We start from the raw sequence: 23,772 nt of genomic DNA, 5'->3' as shown, positions 1-23,772 counted from the left end.
TAATTCGCCATCTACACTCACCTTTACTGGCTCCATGCCTGCCTCTTTGACCTGCCTGTCTTCTCGCCACCTATTCTCTCCTCTATCCATTTTCTATCCGCCTCCACTTCTCTCCCTATTTATTTCAGAACCCCCTTCCCCTCCTCCATTTCTGAAGAGGGGTCTAGGCCCAAAATGTCAGCCTTCCTGCTCCTATGATGCTGCTTGGCTTGTTGAGTTCACCCAGCTCTACACCTTGTTATCTCAGATTCTCCAGCATCTGCAGTTCCTACTGTCTCTAACCGCTCCTTAAGTTTCTTTCGTACATCCTCATCAGTGGTGTGAACCTTTGATCTTTCACTTACGAATTCTATGTCTGCTATTATCTGTCTCACTAACACTTGAAGAAGGAGTAAGACTCCAAAAGCTTGTGTTTTCAAATAAACCTGTTGGACTATAACCTGGTGTCATGTGATTTCTGACCTTATCCTACCACTGAAATTGCTAAAACTAAACTGAGGACTGAGAACTTGAATATTGAAACCATCACCTATATATTTTAATTTTCAAAGACACCTCCTCAAATCTTCTGAATTCCTGGACAAGTTCATGTGGAAATTAGCTGAAAACTCGGTGAGCAAGTTTAGATCAAAATCCAGTAAGTGGTGGAGAATCTCAGCAGAGTTCTTGACAAAGGGTCACTGGACTCAAGGCATTAACTTTTTTTTTCTCAACAGATGCTGCCAGACCTGCTGAGTTTCTCCAGCACTTGCAGTTTTTTTTAATCCTTATCTGAAAGAAATTAGTTCTTTTGTATCAACTGTTTCACACAAATTTGTTGGTACTCCTGGTAAATTCAAGAACTACCGAGTACGGATAGGTAATCTCTTGTGTTTTAACGGGCAAAGTAGCTGCAGACAACCGTAGATGAGGGTGGATATCTTTATATCTCCTCTAACAAGTCCATGTAACCTTAATGGCTTGTTTTCTATACCTATAAGAATCATTTCAATTGTATCAGTTTTCCTTGCTGAATTATTATCAGCCTTTTCCTTCTTTAAAATTCAGTCTTATTACTGAAGACACATTCAAAGCTGTTTTAGGGCATTTCTCTTGTATTTTTACTGGTCATTTATAGTTTTAAAGGTAAATGTTTCAATCTAGATGTTATCACTGGTGGCAGTGAATAACTCATCATTGAATGGTAAATCTGTATTCTGTTTTTATGTCACAAAATGAAAATGCTATTTTCGTTTTCACCGTTATGATTTTAAAAACTGGAGTAGAATTAAATCACAACAATTTCGGCAGTATTAAAAATAAGAGATTTAATCAAGTAAATTATTTCACTTGAGCTCCGTAATTATAAATGGCATTTTCACCATAGATTTGGGCAAACATCGTGGGCCCAATGGCGCGTTCTTGTGCTGTATAGTTCTGTGTTCCACCCTTTGATCCTTTGAAATTATTACAATCTACACATAATATGAAGCATATATAAAGAATGTGGATATAATTATTTTAAGTATGTTCTAACCGCAGAAAGTGTCCTCGAATTCTCTGACATCTGCCAGTATTTTCACTGAAGTTGTCTCAGATGTTGTTTCATCATTACAATGAAATGTCTTAGGGATTTCTGAATTGTAGTGCTGGTTTGGACCCAAGTATTAATGGATCATTACACGAGAAATCTCTGTGGACAAAATACTGAATTACACTGAAGAACACTATTGATTAAATGATGTGTTGAACTGGCGAGCTGCAAGCAGCCCATTGATACAGTGCACTTGTTGACTAACTGCTGTTCCAATGAGTGGTAACAAACTGTTTGCCATGATTTACAATCGTGTGATTTCTCATTTCCAGCAAGGTATCTTGGGGTTATCAGATTGAGGTTAGGTTTCTTCCCCAGAGGAAAGGAAGCATAATTGAAGAATGATGAGTGGCATTCTTTGACACTTCCTTGTAGTAAACAAAAAAGCAACTTATCAATGTCCCGAGATGATATTGCCAGATGGTGTATCACATTAAGACCTGAAAAGGGGGCGGAACACGGGCAAGTTGCATTACATAATTAATCTCTGTTCAGTTATGTGCTGCATGTGGATATAGTTTGTAAGTAGTATGTTTACAGGATGACACCTTTTGGGCAGATGAGAAATATTAGTAGGTTTTAAATGAAGTTGAAACACTTCAGCTTATCTTTTATTTTTAATTAAATTTTATCCACTGCTTTCCATTTCAGATCGAAGTGACCAGTAATTCACTACATTGTTGTGGTCCCCTAGATTTTGCTAGAAGAGGACATCATACCCCTTGGATTAATTACATTAAATTGATGCGTAATATGGGATAGGAGTTGTGATTGAGAGTTAGGCAGCTGAAGGAATCCAGAATTTAGCTTTGGAGGAGCCTCAGCTAATGCCCCTACTGAGTAGGTACAAGGTTCTTGCTTCCAGTGTGGATGAGGCACACACTGCAGGGAGAATGAGGGATCTGACCACTATACCGTAGTCCAGAGAGCTGTTTAAATCAAGGAACAAAGAGCAATGTTGTAGTAATTGGGGTAGTGTAGTTAGGGAAATAGAAATTATTCTTTGCAGCAAAGACAGAATCTGGAAGGCTGTATTGCCTACCTGTTGCCAAGGCTAAGGACATAACTTCTGGTCTGGAGAGGAACTTGGAATGGGAGGGGAAGGTCCAGTTAAGATCAAGACATACAAGCAGAAGTCGGCTGTTCAGCCTATCAAGTGGGAATGAACTTCCTGAGGAAGTAGTGTAGGTGAGTGTAGGTGGGGAGTTAGGGAGGGGATAGGTCAGTCAGGGAGGATGGACAGGTCAAGGGGGCGGGATGAAGTTAGTGGGTAGGAGATGGGAGTGGGGATTGAGGTGGGAGGAAGGACAGGTTAGGGAGGCAGGGACGAGCTGGGCTGGTTTTGGAATGTGGACATCAGCAAATTGTTTGAGGGTGTACATAGGTGAATGAATGGGCAAAAATTAGCAGAAGAGTTTTAATAGTGAAAAGTGAGAGATCATGCACTTTGGTAAGAAAAATCAAAAGATAGACTAGTGTTTAAATAGAGAGCAACTGCAAACATTTGCGACACAGGGATCTGGGTGCTCTTCTACATGAAACACAAAGTAGCATGCAGGTACAGCAACCAGTGAAAATAATTTAAATATTGACCTAATTTGTTAGGTATTTGCAGTTTAAAGCAAGGAAGTCTTGTTAGAATGTAAAGGATGTTGGTGAAGCCACATCTGGAGTAGTTTTGGTTCCTTCGTTTAAGACAGACTTTAATGCTACTGAATTTCAAAAGAAATTCACTGAAGTTGGTACAGATGAGGCATTGAGACCTGGAGCAGATCTGCCATGATCTTAGTGAATGGTGGGACAGGTTTGAGGGGCCAAATGGCTGGCTCCTGCTCCTATTTCTTCTGTACTTATCTTCTTACTTATTATTTTATCTTCATGCTTCAGCTTAAGATATTTTGTCTTGCCAGTTGTTGGAAGCGCAAGCTTTAACTGCAATCTGGGACATTGGTGCACAACAAGAGGTATCAAGTCCGTCATCAGTTTAATTTAAGATTTCAGAAAGGAACAGGAGCAGCAGAGAAGGAAAAATTATGAATCAGAGTCGAATCAAATATAAAAATAAACTGAAAAGGGGAAATAAATATTAAAAATGAGAGAAAAAATACTACAAGTATGCAAACATTTTTTACACTGTCTCAAGCACTAATTCTTCTCCAAGAATGAGAAATCAACTTACTTTGTTCTTTCTTTGGTCTAGAATGCTGAGTTACATTACAATGACAGAAATCTCATTAAACAGATAGTAATGGTGTTAAGTTCCAGCCCTAACTTGCCGCACTAAATTTAATTAGCAATTAACGTGCAAGCGCACCAATTTTATGCAACTCTTGGGGCTATTGATGGCAAGCTGCCATCTTCATGATTCTAACAGCAGACAGCAGAGGATCACCCAGCAAAGTAGCAATTCAGAATTCACAAGGTATGACATTCTTGCCACTAATTTACAGGTGATTTACACATTGATAAAAGCACATGCATTAAACTCTCCTTTTTTGTTAGCCAAACTTGGGCCATTATATTTACGTGTTCCTCGAATGATGGAACTGACGGATTGTTGAATGCTTGTATAGAAATTCAAACCTTTACCATTTAATTTCCAATAGGCCTGTGGAGAGACTGAGTATTACCTGGAGACGAAGTGGTGTGAAACTAACGCATGGAATCAGTATGTTTGGAAGGCGGTTGACGATCTTAAATCCAACCTCGGCTGTTATTGGCATGTATGAATGTGAGGCTACTTTGCAGAGCGTCAGTGTTGTTCCTGGAAACGCACATGCCTACCTGTCCATTATAGGTAATTGCTTCGGTTTAAGCTCGGAGGAATGAATTTCCAATCCAGCAGTTGAAATGCAAATATTTATTTACATAATTAAAATTTTTCAGCCACTTGTATATATATGTTTTATAGTTTTGAATGGTACAAAACTAGTAAGCTTTCCAATAAAGCTTTACAACTTTACAGAGAATAATGAAGATTTCATTTATCTTAGTGAAACAGATCATTTCCAAACATTAAAAGATTTATATTAATTAATATAAATAAATGCAAAAGCCAAGTCTGTACAGATTTGAAATGGTTAAAGGAATGTGTTTTTTTTTTCCACATTTACATTTTTTTTTGTAAATGTAATTCTTTAAAAAGCCATGGCTGTGTAGAATTATTTTAAGGATTCCTCTATATCCTGCAGGTCCCTCTGCGCATTACACACATGGTCATCACAAATAGGTGTTCTTGGGAATGAGACGAGGATTCCCTATTTGGCAAGTTCCAAAGCAGGAAGCAATCACTATCTTCTGATATATGATACCAGGCATACATCTCTAACGATCAGGGCTGTGTGGATCAGTCACAGTACTGTCTATAAATATGGCTACAATGATGCCACTTGCCTGGTTCTTGGGAATTGGTGGTTGCAGTAGTGCATGGAGAGTGACTTGGCTCACCATCACAGGGAAGAATCTTCATCTAGATTTTCGCTTCTTTTCAGCAGATGGACAGACCTGGTGCTGTAGAATGTAAATTAGAGAATCTCAGAAACAGTTCACCAGGGCTGTTGATGAAGGCGTCCAGGGAATGGAATTCAGCCTTTACACCCAAAGATGTCCCCCAGAATGCGTGTTCTAACATGCTCCATTCTACTTGAAAGCTGTTCCTGCCCTGTGAATTTGTTGGGATAGGTGAAAAACCAATCGACCATAACATGAAGCTTATTTCTAGAATGTTTAACTTAAAGTTTTCTGTAAAACCCATTTCTGTATGTACACTGTGTTTAATCCTACATTTACTTTTTCTGTAATATCTCCTGTCCCACAGAACCACCATATTTTACTGCAGAACCTGAACGGAGGATTCAGGGTGAAGTAGATAAAACTGTTGATATTCCATGTCGAGCAATGGGTGAGTGTTGAGAGGAAACTTTAACCTTTTTGTAAACGTAAATTATTTCTGCAAATAGAAAGAAGTGGAATATACTGTTTGGAGCATACTTTCATTCTGAAGTATTTAAAAAGATCATTTGCATAATGTGGTTTTAACTCTTTACGACTGCAGGTATACCTTTACCTAGTCTGCAATGGTACAAAGATTCAATCCCAGTAACAATGTTGAACAACAGCAGATATAAGGAAATGGTAAGCGGGATCCTACAGATCCAGAGGCTGGTCCCTGAAGACTCAGGAATATTCCAGTGTTTTGCTAAGAATGAAGCAGGAGATATTCAAACACCTTCATATCTTACTGTTACAAGTAAGTATTGTGTCAAATATGAATTTTGTAAGGTTGTTGCTTTGGGACTGCTAGGACTGAAGCAGTAGATATTCAAACAGCTCTTTAGCTCACTGCTGCCAGAGATGCATTGCTACAAATACGCATTTTGCGAATATCTTTGACTTAGGTTGAAATGTAGGAACGAAGGAGGCCACGTGACCTATTCTGAATTCTGCTGATGACAAGCCTGGGTGGTTTAGTGGTTGAAGGGAGGCCCACACTGCCTTAGTGGGAAAAGGTTGTAAAATATTTACACCTGCAAACGATCAAAGGAGCTGTGCCAGTGATGGATTCACTGTCTTCAAGCCTTAAGGAGATGCTAGAATTCAGGTTTTGTATACAGTTATATTTTAAACTGCCTGTTCAATTCCAAAAAAAAATGAAGCAAGGGGTTGGAGGGATAGCCTAAAGGTTAGGTAAGCAGGATTTCTCTCTCAATATTTGCCCATGTGATCTTAGCACTGAAATTGGCTTTGCTTTCATTGAGACCTGAGTGACCTTGAATGAATGAATGGCTAACAGGAAGCAAAGTGTAGTGATAAATGGGTCCCTTTCAGAATGACAGGCGGTGACCAGTGGGGTACCACAAGGTTCTGTGCTGGGACCACAGTTGTTTACAATATACATTAATGATATAGATGAAGGCATTAAAAGTAATATTAGCAAATTTGCTGATGACACAAAGCTGGGTGGCAGTGCGGAATGTGAGGAGGATTTTATTAGAATACAGGGTGACTTGGACAGGCTAGGTGAGTGGACGGTTGCATGGCAGATGCAGTTTAATGAGGATAAATGTGTGGCTATCCACTTTGGGGCGGGAACAGGAAGGCAGATTACTATCTAATTGGAGTCAAATTAGGTACAACGAGAGCTAGGTGTTCTTGTACATCAGTCAATGAAAGCAAGCATGCAGGTACAGCAGGCAGTGAAGAAAGCTAATGGCATGCTGGCCTTCATAACAAGAGGAATTGAATATAGGAGCAAAGAAGTCCTTCTGCAGCTGTACAGGGCCCTGGTGAGACCGCACCTGGAGTATTGTGTGCGGTTTTGGTTTCCAAATTTGAGGAAGGACATTCTTGCTATTGAGGGTGTGCAGTGTAGGTCCATGAGGTCAGTTCCAGGAATAGCAGGACTATCATACGTTGAAAGATTGGAACGTTAGTTTTATTAGTAAGTTAAAGGTTGTTTACATAAGTTTTTCAGAAGAAGGTCATTGGACTTGAAACGTTAGCTCTGCTTTCTCTCCATAAATGCTGCCAGACCTGCTGAGTTTTTCCAGCAAGTTCTATTTTTGATTCTGATTTCCCACATTCGCAGTTCTTTTTTTCAAATGTATTTTTAGTTTGCCCTACAGTAATGTATAGGTGATCAAAAACTAGATTTAATAGTAATGTGGTTTGGGAAAGGCTACATGATTATGCTTTGATGCAGTGATTAATTTCTACTTAAGATTTAAGCTAAGGTGGTTAAGAACGCATTTAGCATACTTGTCTTCATTGCTCAGACCTTCTGTGTTGGAATTGGGATGTCATCTTGAGGTTGTACAGGATGGTGGCGAGGCCTCTTCTGGAGGATTGTGTGCTGTTCTAGTCACCATGTTATAGGAAAGATATTGTAAAGTTAGAGAGGGTTCAGAAAGGATTTACCAGGATGTTGCTGGGAATTGAGGGTTTGAGATCTCAAAATAGACTGGAAAACATGGGACTCTCTTCACTAGAGCATAGGAGTTTGAGGGATGGCCTTACTGAGGTTTATAAAATCATGAGGCATGATGTGGAAGTGCCGGTGTTGGACTGGGGTGGACAAGATCAGAAATCACATGAATCAAGCTTTTGGAACCTCGCTCCTTCAGGCATTAGTGAGCGAGGTGGTATCAAACACAGAGTTTATAAATAAAAGATCAAAGGGTCACACCACTGATTACGATGTATTAAACAAACCTAAAGTATAAAACCTAAAGGTTTTATCAGCATGAAGATGATAGATATGGGGTGAATTTGTATTTGCAGGTACATTCTATTTTGTTCAAAAAGTGTTCAATCTATAGACAGTCAGTCAATGTGGCATTTTATAAATTCCTACTTTAGAAATAAAATCAATCTGACTCCAAACCAAAGCACAAACAAATTCTAAACAAGATTGACCTAAAACCTCTTCTTTACACTGATAAAACCTTTAGTTCTGTCAGGACAGTGACTTCAAAGGTATTTGAGGCTTAATACATACATATTAATCAATTAAAACCTTCTAACTGATTAAGATTTAGCAGCATCTTAGGTTTTTTAAATTTAGCCACATCAGTGGTGTGACCTTTTGACCTTTTACTTATAAATACTGTGTCTGATACCACCTCTCTCACTAACACTTGAAGAAGGAGCGACGCTCCAAAAGCTTATGTTTTCATTAAACCTGTTGGACTAAAATCATGAGACGCATAGATAAGGTGAATGACAGGAGTCTTTTCCCTAGGGTGGGGAGTTCAAACCTAGGGGACATAGTTTTAAGATGAGAGGAGACCATTTTAAAAAAGACATGCGGCAACACCTTTTACTCAGTGGTTCATGTATAGAATGAACTGCCAGGGAAAGTGGTGGATACAGCAGATACAGTTACAACATTGAAGAAAGAAGTTTGAAGCTGGTACAATTGAGAAGAAGAGCAAGTCAAATAATCAAGATAAGCAAAAGCAATGTAGAGATCGAGGTAAGGTTGATAAATTAAGCTGCATTTATTTCAATGCAAGAGGCCTGAAGGGTAAGGAAGATGAATTCAAGGCATGATGGGAACATGGGACTGAGATATCATAGCTGTTGCAGAAATGTGGTGCAGGGAAGGACAGGACTGGCAGCTTCATGTTCCAAAATATAGATGCTAAAGGGAAGATAGAAAAGGGGGCAAGAGAGGAGGGGGAGTGGTATTTCTGTTTAGGGATTACATTACAGCTGTATTTAAGGAAGGTATTCCTGGGAGTATGTCTGATGAAGTTATTTGGGTGGAACTAAGAAATAAGAAGGGGATGATCACCTTATTGGGATTGTACTATAGGCCACCCCCGAGTAGTAAGCAGGAAATTGAGAAGCATATTTGTAAGAAGATCTCAGAAATTTGTAAGAATGGTAGTGTTATAATGTGAGGAGATTTCAACTTTCTCAACACAGGTTGGGTCTGCCATTGTGTTTAGGGCTTGGATAGAGAGAAATTTGTTAAGTGTGTACGGGAAATTTTTCTTATTCAGTATGTAGATGTACCTACTGGAGAAGGAGCAAAACTTGACCTTCTTTTGGGAAATAAGGCAGGGCAAATGACTGAGGTGTTAGTGGGTGAGCACTCTGGGCAAATAATGATAATGATATTAGTTTTAAAAGTTATGGAAGGTGATAGACTGGATCGAAAAGTTGAACTTCTGAATTGAAGGAAGGCCAATTTTGACACTATTAGGCAAGCACTTTCAAAAGCTAACTGGGAGACCAATTTTGCGGATAAAAGGCTGTTTGGAAAGTGAGAAGCCTTCAAAAATGAGATAATGAGAGTACAGAGGCAATGTGTTCCAATTAGTGTGAAGATCAAGGCTTGTAGGTGTAGGAAATGCTAAATGACTAGAGAAATTGTGGTTCTGGCCAAGAAAAAGAAGGAGGCATATGGGAGATGTGGACAACTGGAAACGAATGAATCTGTTGATGCGTATCAGGGCAACAGGGGTATACTTGAGAGAAATCAGGAGACCAAAAAGGGAATATGAGAGGGCTTTGTCAAAGGGTTAAGGAAAATCCAAAGAGATTCTACAAACATATTAAGGGCAAAAAGAGTAACTTGGGACAGATAAGGTCCCCCTAAAGATCACCAAGGTCTGCATGTGCAACTGCAGGATATAGGCAAGATACTAAGCAAGTATTTTGTTGTATTACTGTGAAGAAGGATATGGAATCTATGGAGAATGGGGAGAAATAAATAGTGATAACTTGAAGTATCCATAGTACTGAGGAGTTGGTGCTGGATATCTTAAAATGCATAAAGGTAGATAAATCCCAGGATATGATCAGATGTATCCCAGTACCTTGTGGGAAACCAGGAAAGTGATTGCTGGGCCCCTTGCTGAGATATTTGTATCATTGATAGAGTGGGTGAGATGCTGAAAGACTGGAGAATGGCTAATATGATGCCATTGGTAAGGAAAAGCCAGGCAGCTGTAGACCAGTAAGCCTGACATCACTGGTGGGTAAAATCCGAAATGACAAAAAAATTCAAGAAAAAATTAATACTGAATCAATTTACAGGAACAACTTGAATTTATTTTGCACCTCTCATGTAAAAGGTAGAATGATAGGCACACTAGAAAACTGAAGGCATGGTTGAGCAGTGTGTGTTGGCAAGCTTTGCAAAACATGAAGGGATTGAATGAAATGCAGTAGTTTAGGAAGACAATGTTGAAGAACAGGTTTTAGCGACCAACATCAATTCAGCCAATTCAACTCACTCCACATCATATCAAGAAACAGTTGGATACATTGGATACTACAAAGTCTCTAGGCATCTGACAACATTCCAACAGTAGTGCTCCAGAACTTGCATTCCCCAAGCCAAACTTTCCCAGTACAGTTACAACGTTGATGTCTATCCGACAAAAGGAAAATTGCTTAGGTATGTCCTGCAAACAAGCAGGACGAATCCAAACCAGCCAATGACCATTCCATCACCCCACTTTTTTGGATCAATACAGTGATGGAAGATGTCATTAACAGTGCAATCAAGCCTCATCTGCTCAGTAGTAACTTGCTCATTGACACCCAGTTTGGGTTCTGCCCGAGCCAATCACCTCGTGACCTCATTACAGTCTTGGCTCAAGTATGGGCAAAAGAGCTGAATTCCAGAAGTGAGAGTGAACAACCCTCGATATCAAAGCCATGTTTGACCAAGTTTGGTATCGAGGAGCCCTCGCAAAACTGATATCCATCGGCTTCACAGGGCGGATTGACTCCTCCTTGTAGTCATATCTGGCATATAGGAATTTCTGCAATTCATCTTGCAGAAAACATTGACCATGTAGTGATACAACTAGAATGTAAAGAGTCAGTAGAATTTGACATTACATACATAAAACGGCTGCCTCAGTCAGCAACCATGCACAGAGAATCATGTTAATATGAGAAAGAAATAATGCAAATACCGAAAATGTGAAATAAAAACAGATTATGCTGTAACTACCCAGCAGGCAGTATTGCATCTTGGGAGAAGTACAGAATTAACATTTCAATCGTGTAAGATTTCATCAGAATTGAGAAAAGTTAAAAATATTTAAAGGTTTTGTGACATGAAAGGATGGGGGGAGAGGAAAGAAGGGAAGATCAGTGATGGGATGAAGAATAGGGCAAATTAAAAGTTAAAAGCTTTGATGATCAGAAGCCAAGGGGAACAGTAATGTGCGAGGTAAAGAAATAATAAAAAATGTAATGGATTGCAGCCTTCCTAAATGCAAAGTCAAGGCATCATGTTGGTGAATATTTACTCTCGTGGCAGTAGCAATGAGGCAGTCATCTGAGCTAATCGGCTAAAACTACCATCTTCCAACTATATAGACAAAGCAGAGACTCGTTGCTTGGTGACAAGTGCTACTTGCTCAGACACAGCTATAGCCCATGCATGGCCAGTCATTCACAGAAAACTTTTCCATGACCAGAACATTGTGGAGCAAGCCATCAAAAAATGATTACGCTGCTTGGATCATTCAGGGGGAAACCCTCCACTTCTGTTTGGAACAGTGCCTCGGTCACTGCACATGGCCTTGCAACTTGAATTTGAGTAGCTCTGTACCTTGAGGGCTGGATTTAAGAGTGCACTACCTCAAATGGACGTTGCCTGTCTAAGAATATAAAATGTGAGGCTGGATGAACACAGCAGGCCCAGGAGCACAAAAGCTGACGTTTCGGGCCTAGTCCCTTCATCCTGTCATTGCCTGTCTAGGCTGGCTGACTGTAAGTGCAAAACGATCATGAACTCTTACTCATGGGATCTTTTCAAGGTTAGGAAAACCAAGAAGGCTTATTTATATTTCAAGTGGCATGTGTCAGATTACTCCCACATTCAGCCAGTTTGGAAGGGAGCCAAGTTTGTTTGTGAATGAGACAATGCAAATGGATGTAAGATTAAATCCTGTCATGTTAATCTCATTTAAGTTCATTTATCCTCCCCAAAATAGAAATTTAAAATATTATTAATCTCATTTGATTGATGTATTTTTCAGATATCGCACCATCTTTCATTCGAGCTCCATCAGACACTGCAGTGACAGATGGAACAGCAGCAGTTTTACACTGTGAAGTTTCAGGAGCACCAAAACCGCGCATTACATGGAAAACAGGTAACTACTGTAAAATATTGTTTTGGGGAAGAACAAAACAATGTGCTTTCACTTTTCAGTGATCATAAATTAAATGACATCAATGTCAAAGGTGTTTTTCTATGCACACTGCCAACAACAATGAAGAAAAATCTTCTATCTCCAGTGATCAAATTGTCTGCTTCAAAATTTGAACAAATTACTGAACTCTGCAATCCTGTAATGAAAGTTTGTTTTCAAAAGTTTGTCATTTTCCTAAATATAAGGATGAAAATGTATAATCAGTGCCAGCCTGACCACCGTTTCTTCTTTTCCTACATGTCAAAGTTTTGACAGAGCTAAGAAAAGATCCTTATGGAAATTTGGCTTGCAAGTAGTTCTTCTGATTTGGTCACTAGTTTTTATGGAGCAAAATGTGAAACTTTTGTCAAAACATTTATTGTATAATGAAGAAATATTACTCTTCTTTCCCTAATTTCCTGAACTGCCTTTACTTTGGGTGTGTGTAAGATGTAGTTCATGCATGTTACAAAGGACAGGGCAGGTAACTTCACTCCTGACAGTTGCTAATCTCACTTTTGGGCAGGACACCCCTGACGGCTACCCCGTCTATTCAACAGCTTTCTCACTTAGAAGAATAGCTAAAAAAATTGATCAGAAGGATAAATAAATATGCAGTGTTCCACTCAAAAGGGCTTTATCTCATTGTTCCAACCACATTGACTAAGAAACGTCAAATACAAATATTAAAAATTTGACAAAAATTGATGCAAATAGAAGAACTGCACATCGAAGTGATGTGACTTGTTTTGTGAAGTTCCATTCAATTCCTAGACCTTTGCTCGCTGAATATGTTGGCTCCCAGTAAGTGAAATACTAAAATTTTCCTGCTTCTTTGCCTCCATGGACTCTCATCTGATCCCATCCCATATTTTCTTTACCTCCAGCCTTCCAATCCTTCAATCCTCCAAGATATCCACAGCCATCTAATTCCAGCTCCTTGAACATCCCTGATTTTACTTGTTCATTGCTTGTAGTCATACTTTCAGATAAGGCTTAAGCTCTGGAGTTCCCTCCCAAAATCACTCTCCCTCTCTTTCATTGTTAAAGACACTTCATAAGATCTAACTGTTAAGCCTAGTTTTTGATTATTGCTCTCCTATTTACTTAAATGGCTCAATATCAAATTTTGTTTGGTAATGTTCTTAAGAAGTACAGTGGGATTTTTTAATACCTTCAAGGCACCATATAAAGATCTGTACGTCCTTGTATGTTATAATCTGCCTGCACTGCTTGCAAAACAAAACATGTCACTGTACTTAGGTACATGTGACAACAATAAATAAAATCAAATGAAATACAGGTTGTTGTCACCTGTCTTTGCAGTCTTTGTCTCTTTCTTCCTTTCTTTGTATAGCACATGGGTACACTGTCTACATTGCTGTACGAGTATATTGATGAGATTTGTCTGTGCACATCTGCATTTACTGACTAGCTTCTTTTTATAACAGGCACTAAGATATTGGCAAGTGGTTCAATACAAATTCCACGGTTTGTACTTTTGGAGTCAGGCGGACTACTGATAAAACCAGCCCACATTGAAGATGCAGCAACATATACCTGTTTTGCAGTGAATTCCAAAGGAGCAGTGAATGCATCAGCTGAACTTACAGTTTGGAGTAAGTATTTTGAAATAAGGGTTAAAATGAAATTGCGACTGACACATCGTTTTGCTTTCGAAGGATCTCAAGAGTTTTCTTGATTATCTTTCTCAAAGTATTAATATCTTGCTAGGTCACAAATGTATTGTTTCAGGCAGTTCTCCACCACTTCCCCCAAGTAGTTATTGTGAATAAATCTTGATAGTGATATTTTGACACATTGTCAGCAGACTCATTCTTATTTCAGGTGCTCACTCACTACCCTCACATGCTCATTTTGCAAACTATATAGTGATCAGGATTGGGAACACAACCAGTGTTCTCTCTGAAAGAGAGTGAACTAATTGAGGCCAATGGTAATGTCTCTATTGCCATCAGAGCCTGCTCTCAATATTGAACTTGAGGCCAGTTGACCTACTGATATCTGGATAACCCTTCATGTTGATGTAGAATCATTAGATAATTTTTATTAAGGTAGTAATCAATAACTGTTTCCTGGTAACAAGCTGATACAATTAGTTGCATTGTGTAATGTAATATTTATTTAAAATGCAATGTTTATTATACACAAGGTGCATCAATATTTGTTTCATATTTCCAAATCAACTTGTTCAGAGATATTACTGCACACATCTGGAGCAGATCGGAATTGAACCTGGATCTCCAAGTTCAAAGGTAGGGGCCCCACCACTGGAGGCATCCCCAACCCCCAAGGCTATTTCTGTTTTACCTAAGGTTTCTTCTGTCCCACCTGTAGGGTAGCAGATTGTTATTTCTTGTTAAAGTGAGACACTTCATCTCAGTAAATGAATGCAAATGGAATTGTTCTGCTGACAGCACCTCACTCTGTCTAATCAGAATAAAGACCAAGTCTGTCCATTCTCCATCCCGTCACATCCTTCTTTTTTAAGAATATCAAGGTAAAGTAGAAAAGTAAAAATAATTTATTTACAAAATGAATCATTTTAAAGTTGTATTTGAAATATGCTAGAAATAAAGCGTTGCTTGAAGCAAAAAATAGCCTAAAAAAGGTAAAAAGATGTGACTTGGATATGCAACTAATTTGCAACAGGGACCTGTGAAATGGCATAAATCTGTGGAAGCAAATATAGTTGCTAATAGATTTTTAACACGCTACATGTCAGTAAATTGCCAAAGCAGATGATTTAGATGCAACCCACTTTTAGCGCCTTCATTCACTTCTGTTCATTGCTTGAGGACTTTATAATATATATCACTAGCTTTAGTCTAGAATCTAAATCTTGAGTTAATTCCCATTTTTGCACCATTATGGATAATAGCTTGACCCATTTACTGCTATTGATGATTACATCTGCAACTTATATTATCATTGGTGACATTTTCAGAAATTGATCTGTCCACCTAACACTGGTGAGCCATTTTTTCTATAAAGCTCATTTGAAAAAGGCTACTACAAAAGTCAACTAATGTTAGAATCAAACTCGGCATAACCTCAAAGTAGAAGGAAATGATATTTTGCAGTATATCTTAGTGTTGTATTACAAAAAGCCTTTAGAAACTCCTTATCAGGATGGTTTAGTTTTTAACTGAAAGGATAATTGATGTAGGAACTGGGAAAGGGGAAAAGGAGAGCAATAGCAGAAGAATTTTTCTGCTCTTTGTGAGGGATTTTTAAAACTCCATTGTAAAGAATTGTCAGATTTTCCTGGCTTTCTTTCTTACAAATTCTTTTTGCCCTTATTCTAATTTTCATGGGAGAATTTTCTTACACCCTGAAATGTGTGAGCAGCGACAAGTTGGTTAGGAAAATATGACAAGCTCAGAGAAAGGAAGTACATGACATTGAGAAAACGTACCTCCATTTTGCTCTCGAGGTTTTGTTTGACAGCAAGATGCGAAGCAAGTGCTGAGGCCTATTTGCATGCATTCACGTTGCATTATTACCTATTCCCACTTCATTGAGAAGCAGCTTGTTATTCTCTGACAAGTTGGAGAGAAACTAGTCAATGACAGTTCCAGCATCTGGTAACTCTACCTCACTGCTTCCACCTCTGGGCCTACAATTTCGCCAGCATCCCCCAGTACCTCCGGGTATGTTTCAAGGGTGACAGCCACCTGTATAGTCTGCCCTTGGACACGCTCTAGCCTCGTTGCATTATCAAGGTGCATCTCCAACTCGCTTAGAATACAGTGCACCATTTCAGTGCTGCACCTTAGATCATACTGACACATTGCATTGCAACGCAAGTTTGCTTTGCATGCAGGTGCAGGCTCTAAACTTCTGCAAAGGAACAAGATGCACCTCTGAGACCTTTCTTGCTTTCTTAGCATTCACTCACTTTGCACCTCCTCAGGTTCTAACAGCATTCCTGCCTTACCTAGCTTTTTTGCACATTTTACATCACGGGGAACTTAATGGACAACTGCCTTGCTTTTTCTCTTAGTGTCGACACAAAGGCAGGCAGCTTGTCATATTTGCTAGCAGTCTTCAGTGAAGGGGCATAACTTGTTGCTGCACAGCACTGTGTCAAATCAAAACATGTCCTTCGACTAAATGGCCATGTTGGAAAGTCTGAGGGGAGCACTCCTTAGTTGAATCAAAAGAGGCTGTTAGTAATCGAGGGTACTACTACAGTAAGGCAAGGATGTCCCCTGTTATCAGTCCAGGTGTTAACACAGTCAAAAACAAAATCAGAAATTGCTGGAAAATCTCAGCAGGTTTGGTGAAGAGAAAGCAGAGTTAACATTTGTCTCTATGGAGTTTGCACATTCTCCTTGTGTCTGCATGGGTTTCCACTGGATGCTCCGATTTTCTCCCGCGGTCCAAAGATGTGCGGGATGGTAGATTGGCCATGCAATTAGTGCCCATAGTGTTCAGGGATATGTAGATTAGGTGGTTTTGGGGTTTGGGTCTGGTTGGGATGCCCTGAGATTCGGTGTGGACTTGTTGGGCAAAAGGACCAGTTTTCACACTGTGAGAGTTCTTTGAATTTCAGTTCCAGTGACCCTTCTTCAGGGAGTAGTGTAGTTGGGAGTGTCAAGAGATAATTATGGTGTCTGTTTAGAATAAGATCATGTATTTAAAATGTATTCAATAAACTTTCTCCTGAGTAATATTTGATTTGAATTTATTGAAACCTTCTGAAGTCTCCAATTTAAATGCGGACTTTAGGGGTGTTTCAGATATAGAGAAACTGTCCAGTGGAAAATTCGATTCATGGATTGTGTTCAGGAAAATTTTCTGCAGCAGTATGTGTTCAGCCCTACAGAAAGGTTGCACTATTAGACATGGTTCTTGTAAAAGAGGTAGGCCAAGTAGATTGAATCAGTGGAGAAACATTTAGGAGATAATGATCATTGTATTGTAAGGTTTTGGGATAACAATAGAAAAGGATAATAGGTGATCCAGAGTAAGAATAATTTATTGGGGGAATGAACCAATTTCAATAAGGCAAGAATAAACCTGGGCCAGATAGACTAAAGAGGAAAACCTAGTTGGGAAAAGTTGTATTGGAAAATAGATACCTTCAAAGAACAAATGGTTCAGGCATGACCAAGGCCTGTTCCCTCAAAAGGAACCAAAATAAACAAATTCAGAGCTCCCAAAAGTTGGAAAATGCAGCAGTTAAATGAACTCTCAGTGTCGCATTTTTAATATTTTCACTCCAGTAGCTTTTGCCTAATGAATTTTCTTAATGGTATCTAAACTACTTTGGTCAAGTGAAGACCATGTAATGCATTCTCTGCAATCACTTATTGTTGGCCAGTTAAAATACCGTATTCTGTCTGGCTAAACACTGTACATTTTCTGAATGTATAACAGGACATCTGTTAATTAATTTCTCTTAAGGAATTGAGTTCATTTACTATTGGAGTCTTTTAATTTGATTTAGAATCTGTAAAGGGATTGGAAAAGTAAGGAAGGGATTAGCTGCTTCTCTTGGCACAAGGAAAGTATTTCCAATCTGCTGCCAATCCTATTTTCTCATAACCGAAAAATCCCATCTCTGATAGTACCTACTGATCTGACTTCTTTCCATGTGATCCTTCTGGAATAGGATGCAATAGACTTCACCAAGTATTCTAAAGCTGACTTAGCAAATGATTTATATAGGTTTAGAATTGTCTCATTGCACTTATAATTTATACTCCATTTCAGTAAATGGATTTTATTATAAGGATTCTTTATGTTTTATTTTACAAGAAAAGCAAAGCTTGTTTTGGTGGTACTCAGCTCCCTATTCTCCTATAATAATCATTTTTTTAATTGTCTTTGTATTTTCATCCTGCAACTGGTTTTACCAAAAAAATTCCATGGAGGTTCTACTGCATTTACACTGGAATTCTGCCAGGAGGCCAGTGAAACTCTCAGAAAAACAACATCAATGGATGAAAACAGCATCTATGCCATTTCTGCAGGACTTCTGACAGTCATCACCTGAGAATGTAAAATCACACAAGGCAGAAAAAATGACTTCTGGCCCACCATATCTGAGTTAACTCTATTTGATAGATCAATCTAAGTAGTCCACATTCCTGTTTCCTGATAGCTGTGCAATTTTTTTTTTCTTTTGAAAATACAGCCAATTTCCTTTTGGAAGTTTTTGTTGAATCTACTCCATTCTTTTTGGCACCCAGGTGGTGATAACACATTTTCACAATTCTCATCTTCTCTCTGTTCCTTTTTTTAATCTTAGGTATGTGCCTGCTGATTACATACACTCATACTTGTGGAACTATTTTCACTTTATTTACTCAAAATTAAGAATAAAATATGCAGATGCTGGAACTCTGAAATAAAATCAGAAATGCTGGATACATACTTAGCAAGTCTGACAATATCCAAGGAGAGAGAATCAACATCACTGTTTTGAGACATTTGAGAACTTGGCAAAGTAAATGTTTATGTCTCCACAGAGATTCAAACAGTTATACTTAGCTTTTACCCATCAATAATTGAAATTTGCCTTGATAAATCCTTGTTAATTATTTATTTACACAAGTCAACTTTTAAAGTAATGAAGTAAAAATGTTCAGCTATTCTTTCTCCTTAAAATGCATTTAATTAGAAAATAAATACAATTATTTTAAACTCAAATTATTTTCAGAGCTATGGGCATATGTACAAGCTTGAAATGAGATATGTGAGAAAAATGAGATTTTGTGACTGTCATTTTACAAAAATTAAGCACTAACTCTTCTCACTAATTAACATGGTCACGCATCATGAAAAGTGAGAGAATGTAGAATTGTATTCTCTCACTGGGTCAGAAGGGCTTCTGTTTATATCTAAATCATACAGCTTTCAAAATTATATTAAAAGAAGTGGATTATCATTTTGCTGTTGTAGTACGCCTGCTACAGTAAAGTAAACTCCAGGGAAAATACAGTTTTCTCAGATGGCAGCTATCTGATCTGAACCTTGACACTAGCATTTTCTTAGTGGCATGAATACTAATAAACCTCATTTTCTGCATCAGTAGCACTGTTCTTTCTGACAGTATCTTTCAACAATCAGATGGGCAAACTGGCTCTGTATCAATACTTCATTCATTAGAAGTTTTTGAAAACCAGTGTAATATAAATTAATTGTGGTCCAGTACTTCTATCTCCTAGCAACCAGCTCAGTATATTTGTTTGCACGTCCTGTACCTTTTAAATGAATAGATTGTGTAAGGAATCTTGAAAGTGGATGTTATCATGTCATTAAGGAGCCTATTTACATATGATTGTTTAGGATGTATGGTGCAAGCCGTTCAACCCAAACAGTCCATGTCTGTGTTTGTGCTCAGATTGAGCCTCCTGTCATCTAAATCTACCATGCTAGCCGTGTCCCTTCTCTATCAACTGCTCTTTGAACTTCCCTTTAGATGTATCTGTACAGTTTGCATCAACCACTCTCTGTCATAATGAGTCCCACATTCTCGTCACTCTTTAGGTAAAGAGCTATCTTAAATTGATAGCTTCTAGTTATGCTGTTTCCTACAAGAATTCTAATAGTTGTTCCATCACACCACATTCTTTACCTTGTTCCATAGGCTATTATAGGTTACCAATCAATGGCCTTTTGAAAATCCAGATAAATTGCATTCCTTTGTTATCATTGTCTACTCTTTGCTGAATTTTTTGAGGTAACAATGTTCAGCAAGCAAGTATTCCTGTTCTGAAATTCATGTGGATTATTCATTATTACATTCTGCATTTCTAGATGTTGTACTTTTCTCATCTTTAGTAAAGATTTTGTTAGTTTTCCTACTAGTGACATAAGTTAACTGGTCTATTAATGCCTGAACGTGCCAGTCTCTTCTCTTAACTATAGGAATTATTTTTTCAAACAAATTATTCAGTGTGGACAATTTGCAGATGATACCAAGTTGGGTGGGAGGGTGAACTGTGATGAGGATTCAGAGATCCTTCAGCATGATCTCAACAGATTAGGTGAGTTGGCAAATCAGTGGCAGATTCAGTATAATTTGTATAAATGTGAAGTTATTCACTTTGGAAGTAAAAACAGAAAGGCAGATTACTACCTGAATGGCTGAAATTGGGAGAGGGGAGTGTACAGTGGGACCTAGGCATCCTCATGCATCAGTCGCTGAAGGTAAGCATGCCTTAATTGGCCTTCATTCCGAGAGGTTTTGACTACAGGAATAAGGATGTGTTGTTGCAATTGTGCAGGGCTTTGGTGGGGCCACACCTCAAATATTGTGTGCAGTTTTGGTCTCCTTTTCTGAGGAAGGATGCTCTTGTTCTCAAGGGTGCGCAGCAAAGGTTTATCAGTCTGATTCTGGGGATGACAAGTCTGATGTAAGAGGAGAGATTGACTATGTTGGGATTGCTTTCTCTAGTTAAGATGAATGGGGGGGAATCTCATAGCGATGTATAAAATTCTAACAGGACTGGACAGGGTAGATGCAGGGAGGATGCTCCTGATGGCAGGTGTTTCCAGAACCAGCTCACAGTCTGAGGATTCAGGGTAGACAATTTAGGGTGGAGATGAGGAAACATTTCTCCTCCCAAATAATGGTGACCTGTGGAATTCATTACCATAGGAAGTTGTTGATGCCAAAACATTGAATGTATTCAAGAGGTGACCAGATATAGCACATGGAGTATTTGGGATCAAAGGGTATGGGGAGAAAGCAGGATTAGGCTGTTGAGTTGGCCTATCAGCCATGATCATTAAGAAAGGCGGAGCCGGCTTAAAGGGCTGAATGGCCTCCTCCTGTTTCTATCTTCTTTGTTTCTAGAACAGTAATGCTTCTATGATCTCTTCCATAGATTCTTTAAAATATGTGGATGCAATCTATCTATCAGGCACCTATGTCTCTGAGTTTATTCTGCTTGTTTAATGCACCCTGTTTTTATCTTAAAAGCACTTATCTCATTACTAATCTGATCATTGAATATCATGTCAGACTGTTTAAACTCCCTTGTAAATGCCAAAACAAATCAGATTATTTAACATTGCTACTACCTCCCTATTGTTACCTGTGTTATTATTCTGTCAACTCTAATGGTCCTATTTCTATCAAACCCTTGCTTTTTTATATGTGTACCTGAAAAATAACTTCCTTATTTGTTTGGTTTCCTTGACAATTTAATTTCATCATTCCCTTTTGCCTTTCTAATTGGTTTTTCACGACTCTATTAATCTCTTTGTATTGCCTGTTATCATCTTTTCCTCTGCTGTCAATGTACTGAATGCATGATGCCTTTTTCTTAAACACACATTACTTAATGTATTTATTTATCCATGGAATCCCATTTGTGTTTAGCATGATTTTTCCCTACAGTAGAATACAGTTACCCTGAATTGTAAAGAATAATATTTTATATGTTATCTATTGTCTGCCACTAGAATTCCCATTTACTTTTCCCAAATTGACCTTCATCTCAAAATCACCTTTTCTCTGATCAGTTATAGTTAGTTTTCATCATACTTATGTCCTTTTCTATTATCATCTTGAAGTATAATGTTTCATGGTTTTATTTTATCTTCTCTGGTTCATTCCTCATTACTAGATCCAAGAGAAAATTTCATGTTGTTGAGCTTTTTACCTAGATAATAAAATGTGAGGCTGGATGAACACAGCAGGCCCAGCAGCATCTCAGGAGCACAAAAGCTGATGTTTCGGGCCTAGACCCTTCATCAGAGGCTTTTTACCTTTTGGGTTAGAAGGAAATCCTGTACACACTGTAGGAACTCAGTTCCCTTATACTTTTTACCTATTTCTTCCATTCAATTATTCCATATTCGTTGGAATGCCCAGTAATTATCCTATGGATTTTTACTCATCTTCCCTAGTTTGTCTGCATATTTCTTCTTCCATCTGACCCCCATTATTATGTAGTCTTTAAATAATGCCTTGTGATTGACCCTCGAAAAGCTGAATTGCCTCGTACCACTCCTAATTCCTGTGTTCCTCTACCGATGTTGAGCACTGCTGATGTGTTCCTTAAAAGAAAGGTGTACTAAATGAAAAGCAACTTCCCTACAAGAAAACATGTCATGTAGGTGTGAGCAAAGACCTGGAAGCGAGACATTGACAGGGAGCTGTGAGTGGAATGGTGATACTGGTAGAGTTGGGGAAATGGTGAGTGGAAGGATTGTTGAGCTAAAGAGACAGTGAAAAGGAGAGTTAACACCTCGATCTCAGAGTTTAGAGATGGGTTTGTTTGGAATTATCATGTCGAAAATGGAACTGTGGTCAATAAGTAGGAACCTCATGTAGGTATCCTTGTTATCCAGATGTTGCAGAGATGAGTGTAGGGCCAGAAAGATGGCATCTTCTGTTGACCTGTTGCACCAGTAAGCAAATTGCAAAGGATCAAGGCAGTTTGGTAGGCTGGTGTTGATGTAAGGCCTGACTAACCTCTTGAAGTGCTTCATAATTATGAAGGTCGGAGCCGTCGAATGGTGATCATTGAGGCAAGCTGTGTGATTTTTCTTTGGCATCAGATGATTGTAGTCTTCTTGAAGCTGGTTCGGGACTTCAGGTCGTAGTAAGGAGAGGTTGAAGATGTCTGTAAATACTCCTGCCAGCCATCAAATTTCCTGAGTTATTAACTATTCTATCATAGAACTCTGTGAACTAGTCTTCATGATCCTTGGTTTATTAAGAAAGTAATGATAATTTTAACCGTTATATAAATTGTATACTTGAACAATTTTGTTTTAATTTATGGAAAATCAGATTTTCCACTCTAATTTCATAAAATAAAATCATTACTTCATTTTATTAAATGTTGTACGTATTTTCTAAAATTGACTTTATACTTCAAAATGATGCATAATTTATTTGGTTCAGGAAGCATGAGTAGAGCTCTTGCAATTAAATATTTATTCACTCAACTGCTATAATAACAATACCAGGTTTTCAACCAGAGGAATACTATTAAAGCGATAGTCTCATTATTTACGCTGCCTGAAAGATTAGATATTAAGAGAAAACAACATTTGTAGTTTCTTTTGATCTCATTGCTGCTTTTACTCTGATTTAAACACTTCTGCTGTGTATATGTTCCAAATGCACGAAGAATTCTACTCCTCCATGATATGAGCTGATTAGCCTCAGTGGAATTGTCACAAAAAAAGTGCTGCGAGTTAAGTATTATCAGTTGGGCCATCTTATTTCTTTCAACACCTCCTCAGCAGCTCTCCAGCACCAAAATTCTGCACCAAAAATTAAGATCCATAATTGTCACACTGCAGAGTAAGTAAACCATTTGTAAAATTGTTATACATTGCATTGTGTTTCATTATCGGTAACAATCCTTTATATCAGTTCAAATCATAATGCATTGAGTCTTAACTTTTATCTATGTAGTGCAGTTAACATAATAAGATTTTCCAATGCATTTCCAATGCATATTATCAAACAAAATTTGACAGTGAACTACATGACGAAATATGATGACATGCAGATGACCTAAATCTTGTCAAGTAATA

At 38.3% G+C, this 23,772-nt stretch overlaps 1 protein-coding gene across 1 annotated transcript in view; it reads left to right on the top strand.

Moving 5' to 3' along the window:
* Window positions 1-23,772, top strand: part of sdk1a (sidekick cell adhesion molecule 1a) — a 752,575-nt gene that overhangs the window by 470,158 nt on the left and 258,645 nt on the right. Inside the window, exons 7-11 of the mRNA XM_059653924.1 lie at window positions 4,180-4,370; window positions 5,391-5,474; window positions 5,628-5,822; window positions 12,082-12,198; window positions 13,689-13,856. Of these exons, the coding sequence (XP_059509907.1) occupies window positions 4,180-4,370; window positions 5,391-5,474; window positions 5,628-5,822; window positions 12,082-12,198; window positions 13,689-13,856 (755 nt within the window). The remainder of the gene's footprint in view (window positions 1-4,179; window positions 4,371-5,390; window positions 5,475-5,627; window positions 5,823-12,081; window positions 12,199-13,688; window positions 13,857-23,772) is intronic.

The sequence above is a fragment of the Stegostoma tigrinum genome, chromosome 23 (genome assembly GCF_030684315.1).
Source record: "Stegostoma tigrinum isolate sSteTig4 chromosome 23, sSteTig4.hap1, whole genome shotgun sequence".
Classification (NCBI taxonomy): domain Eukaryota; kingdom Metazoa; phylum Chordata; class Chondrichthyes; order Orectolobiformes; family Stegostomatidae; genus Stegostoma; species Stegostoma tigrinum.
The sequence above is the reverse complement of the archived record's forward strand: the minus strand, read 5'-3'. Positions and strand labels throughout refer to the sequence as shown.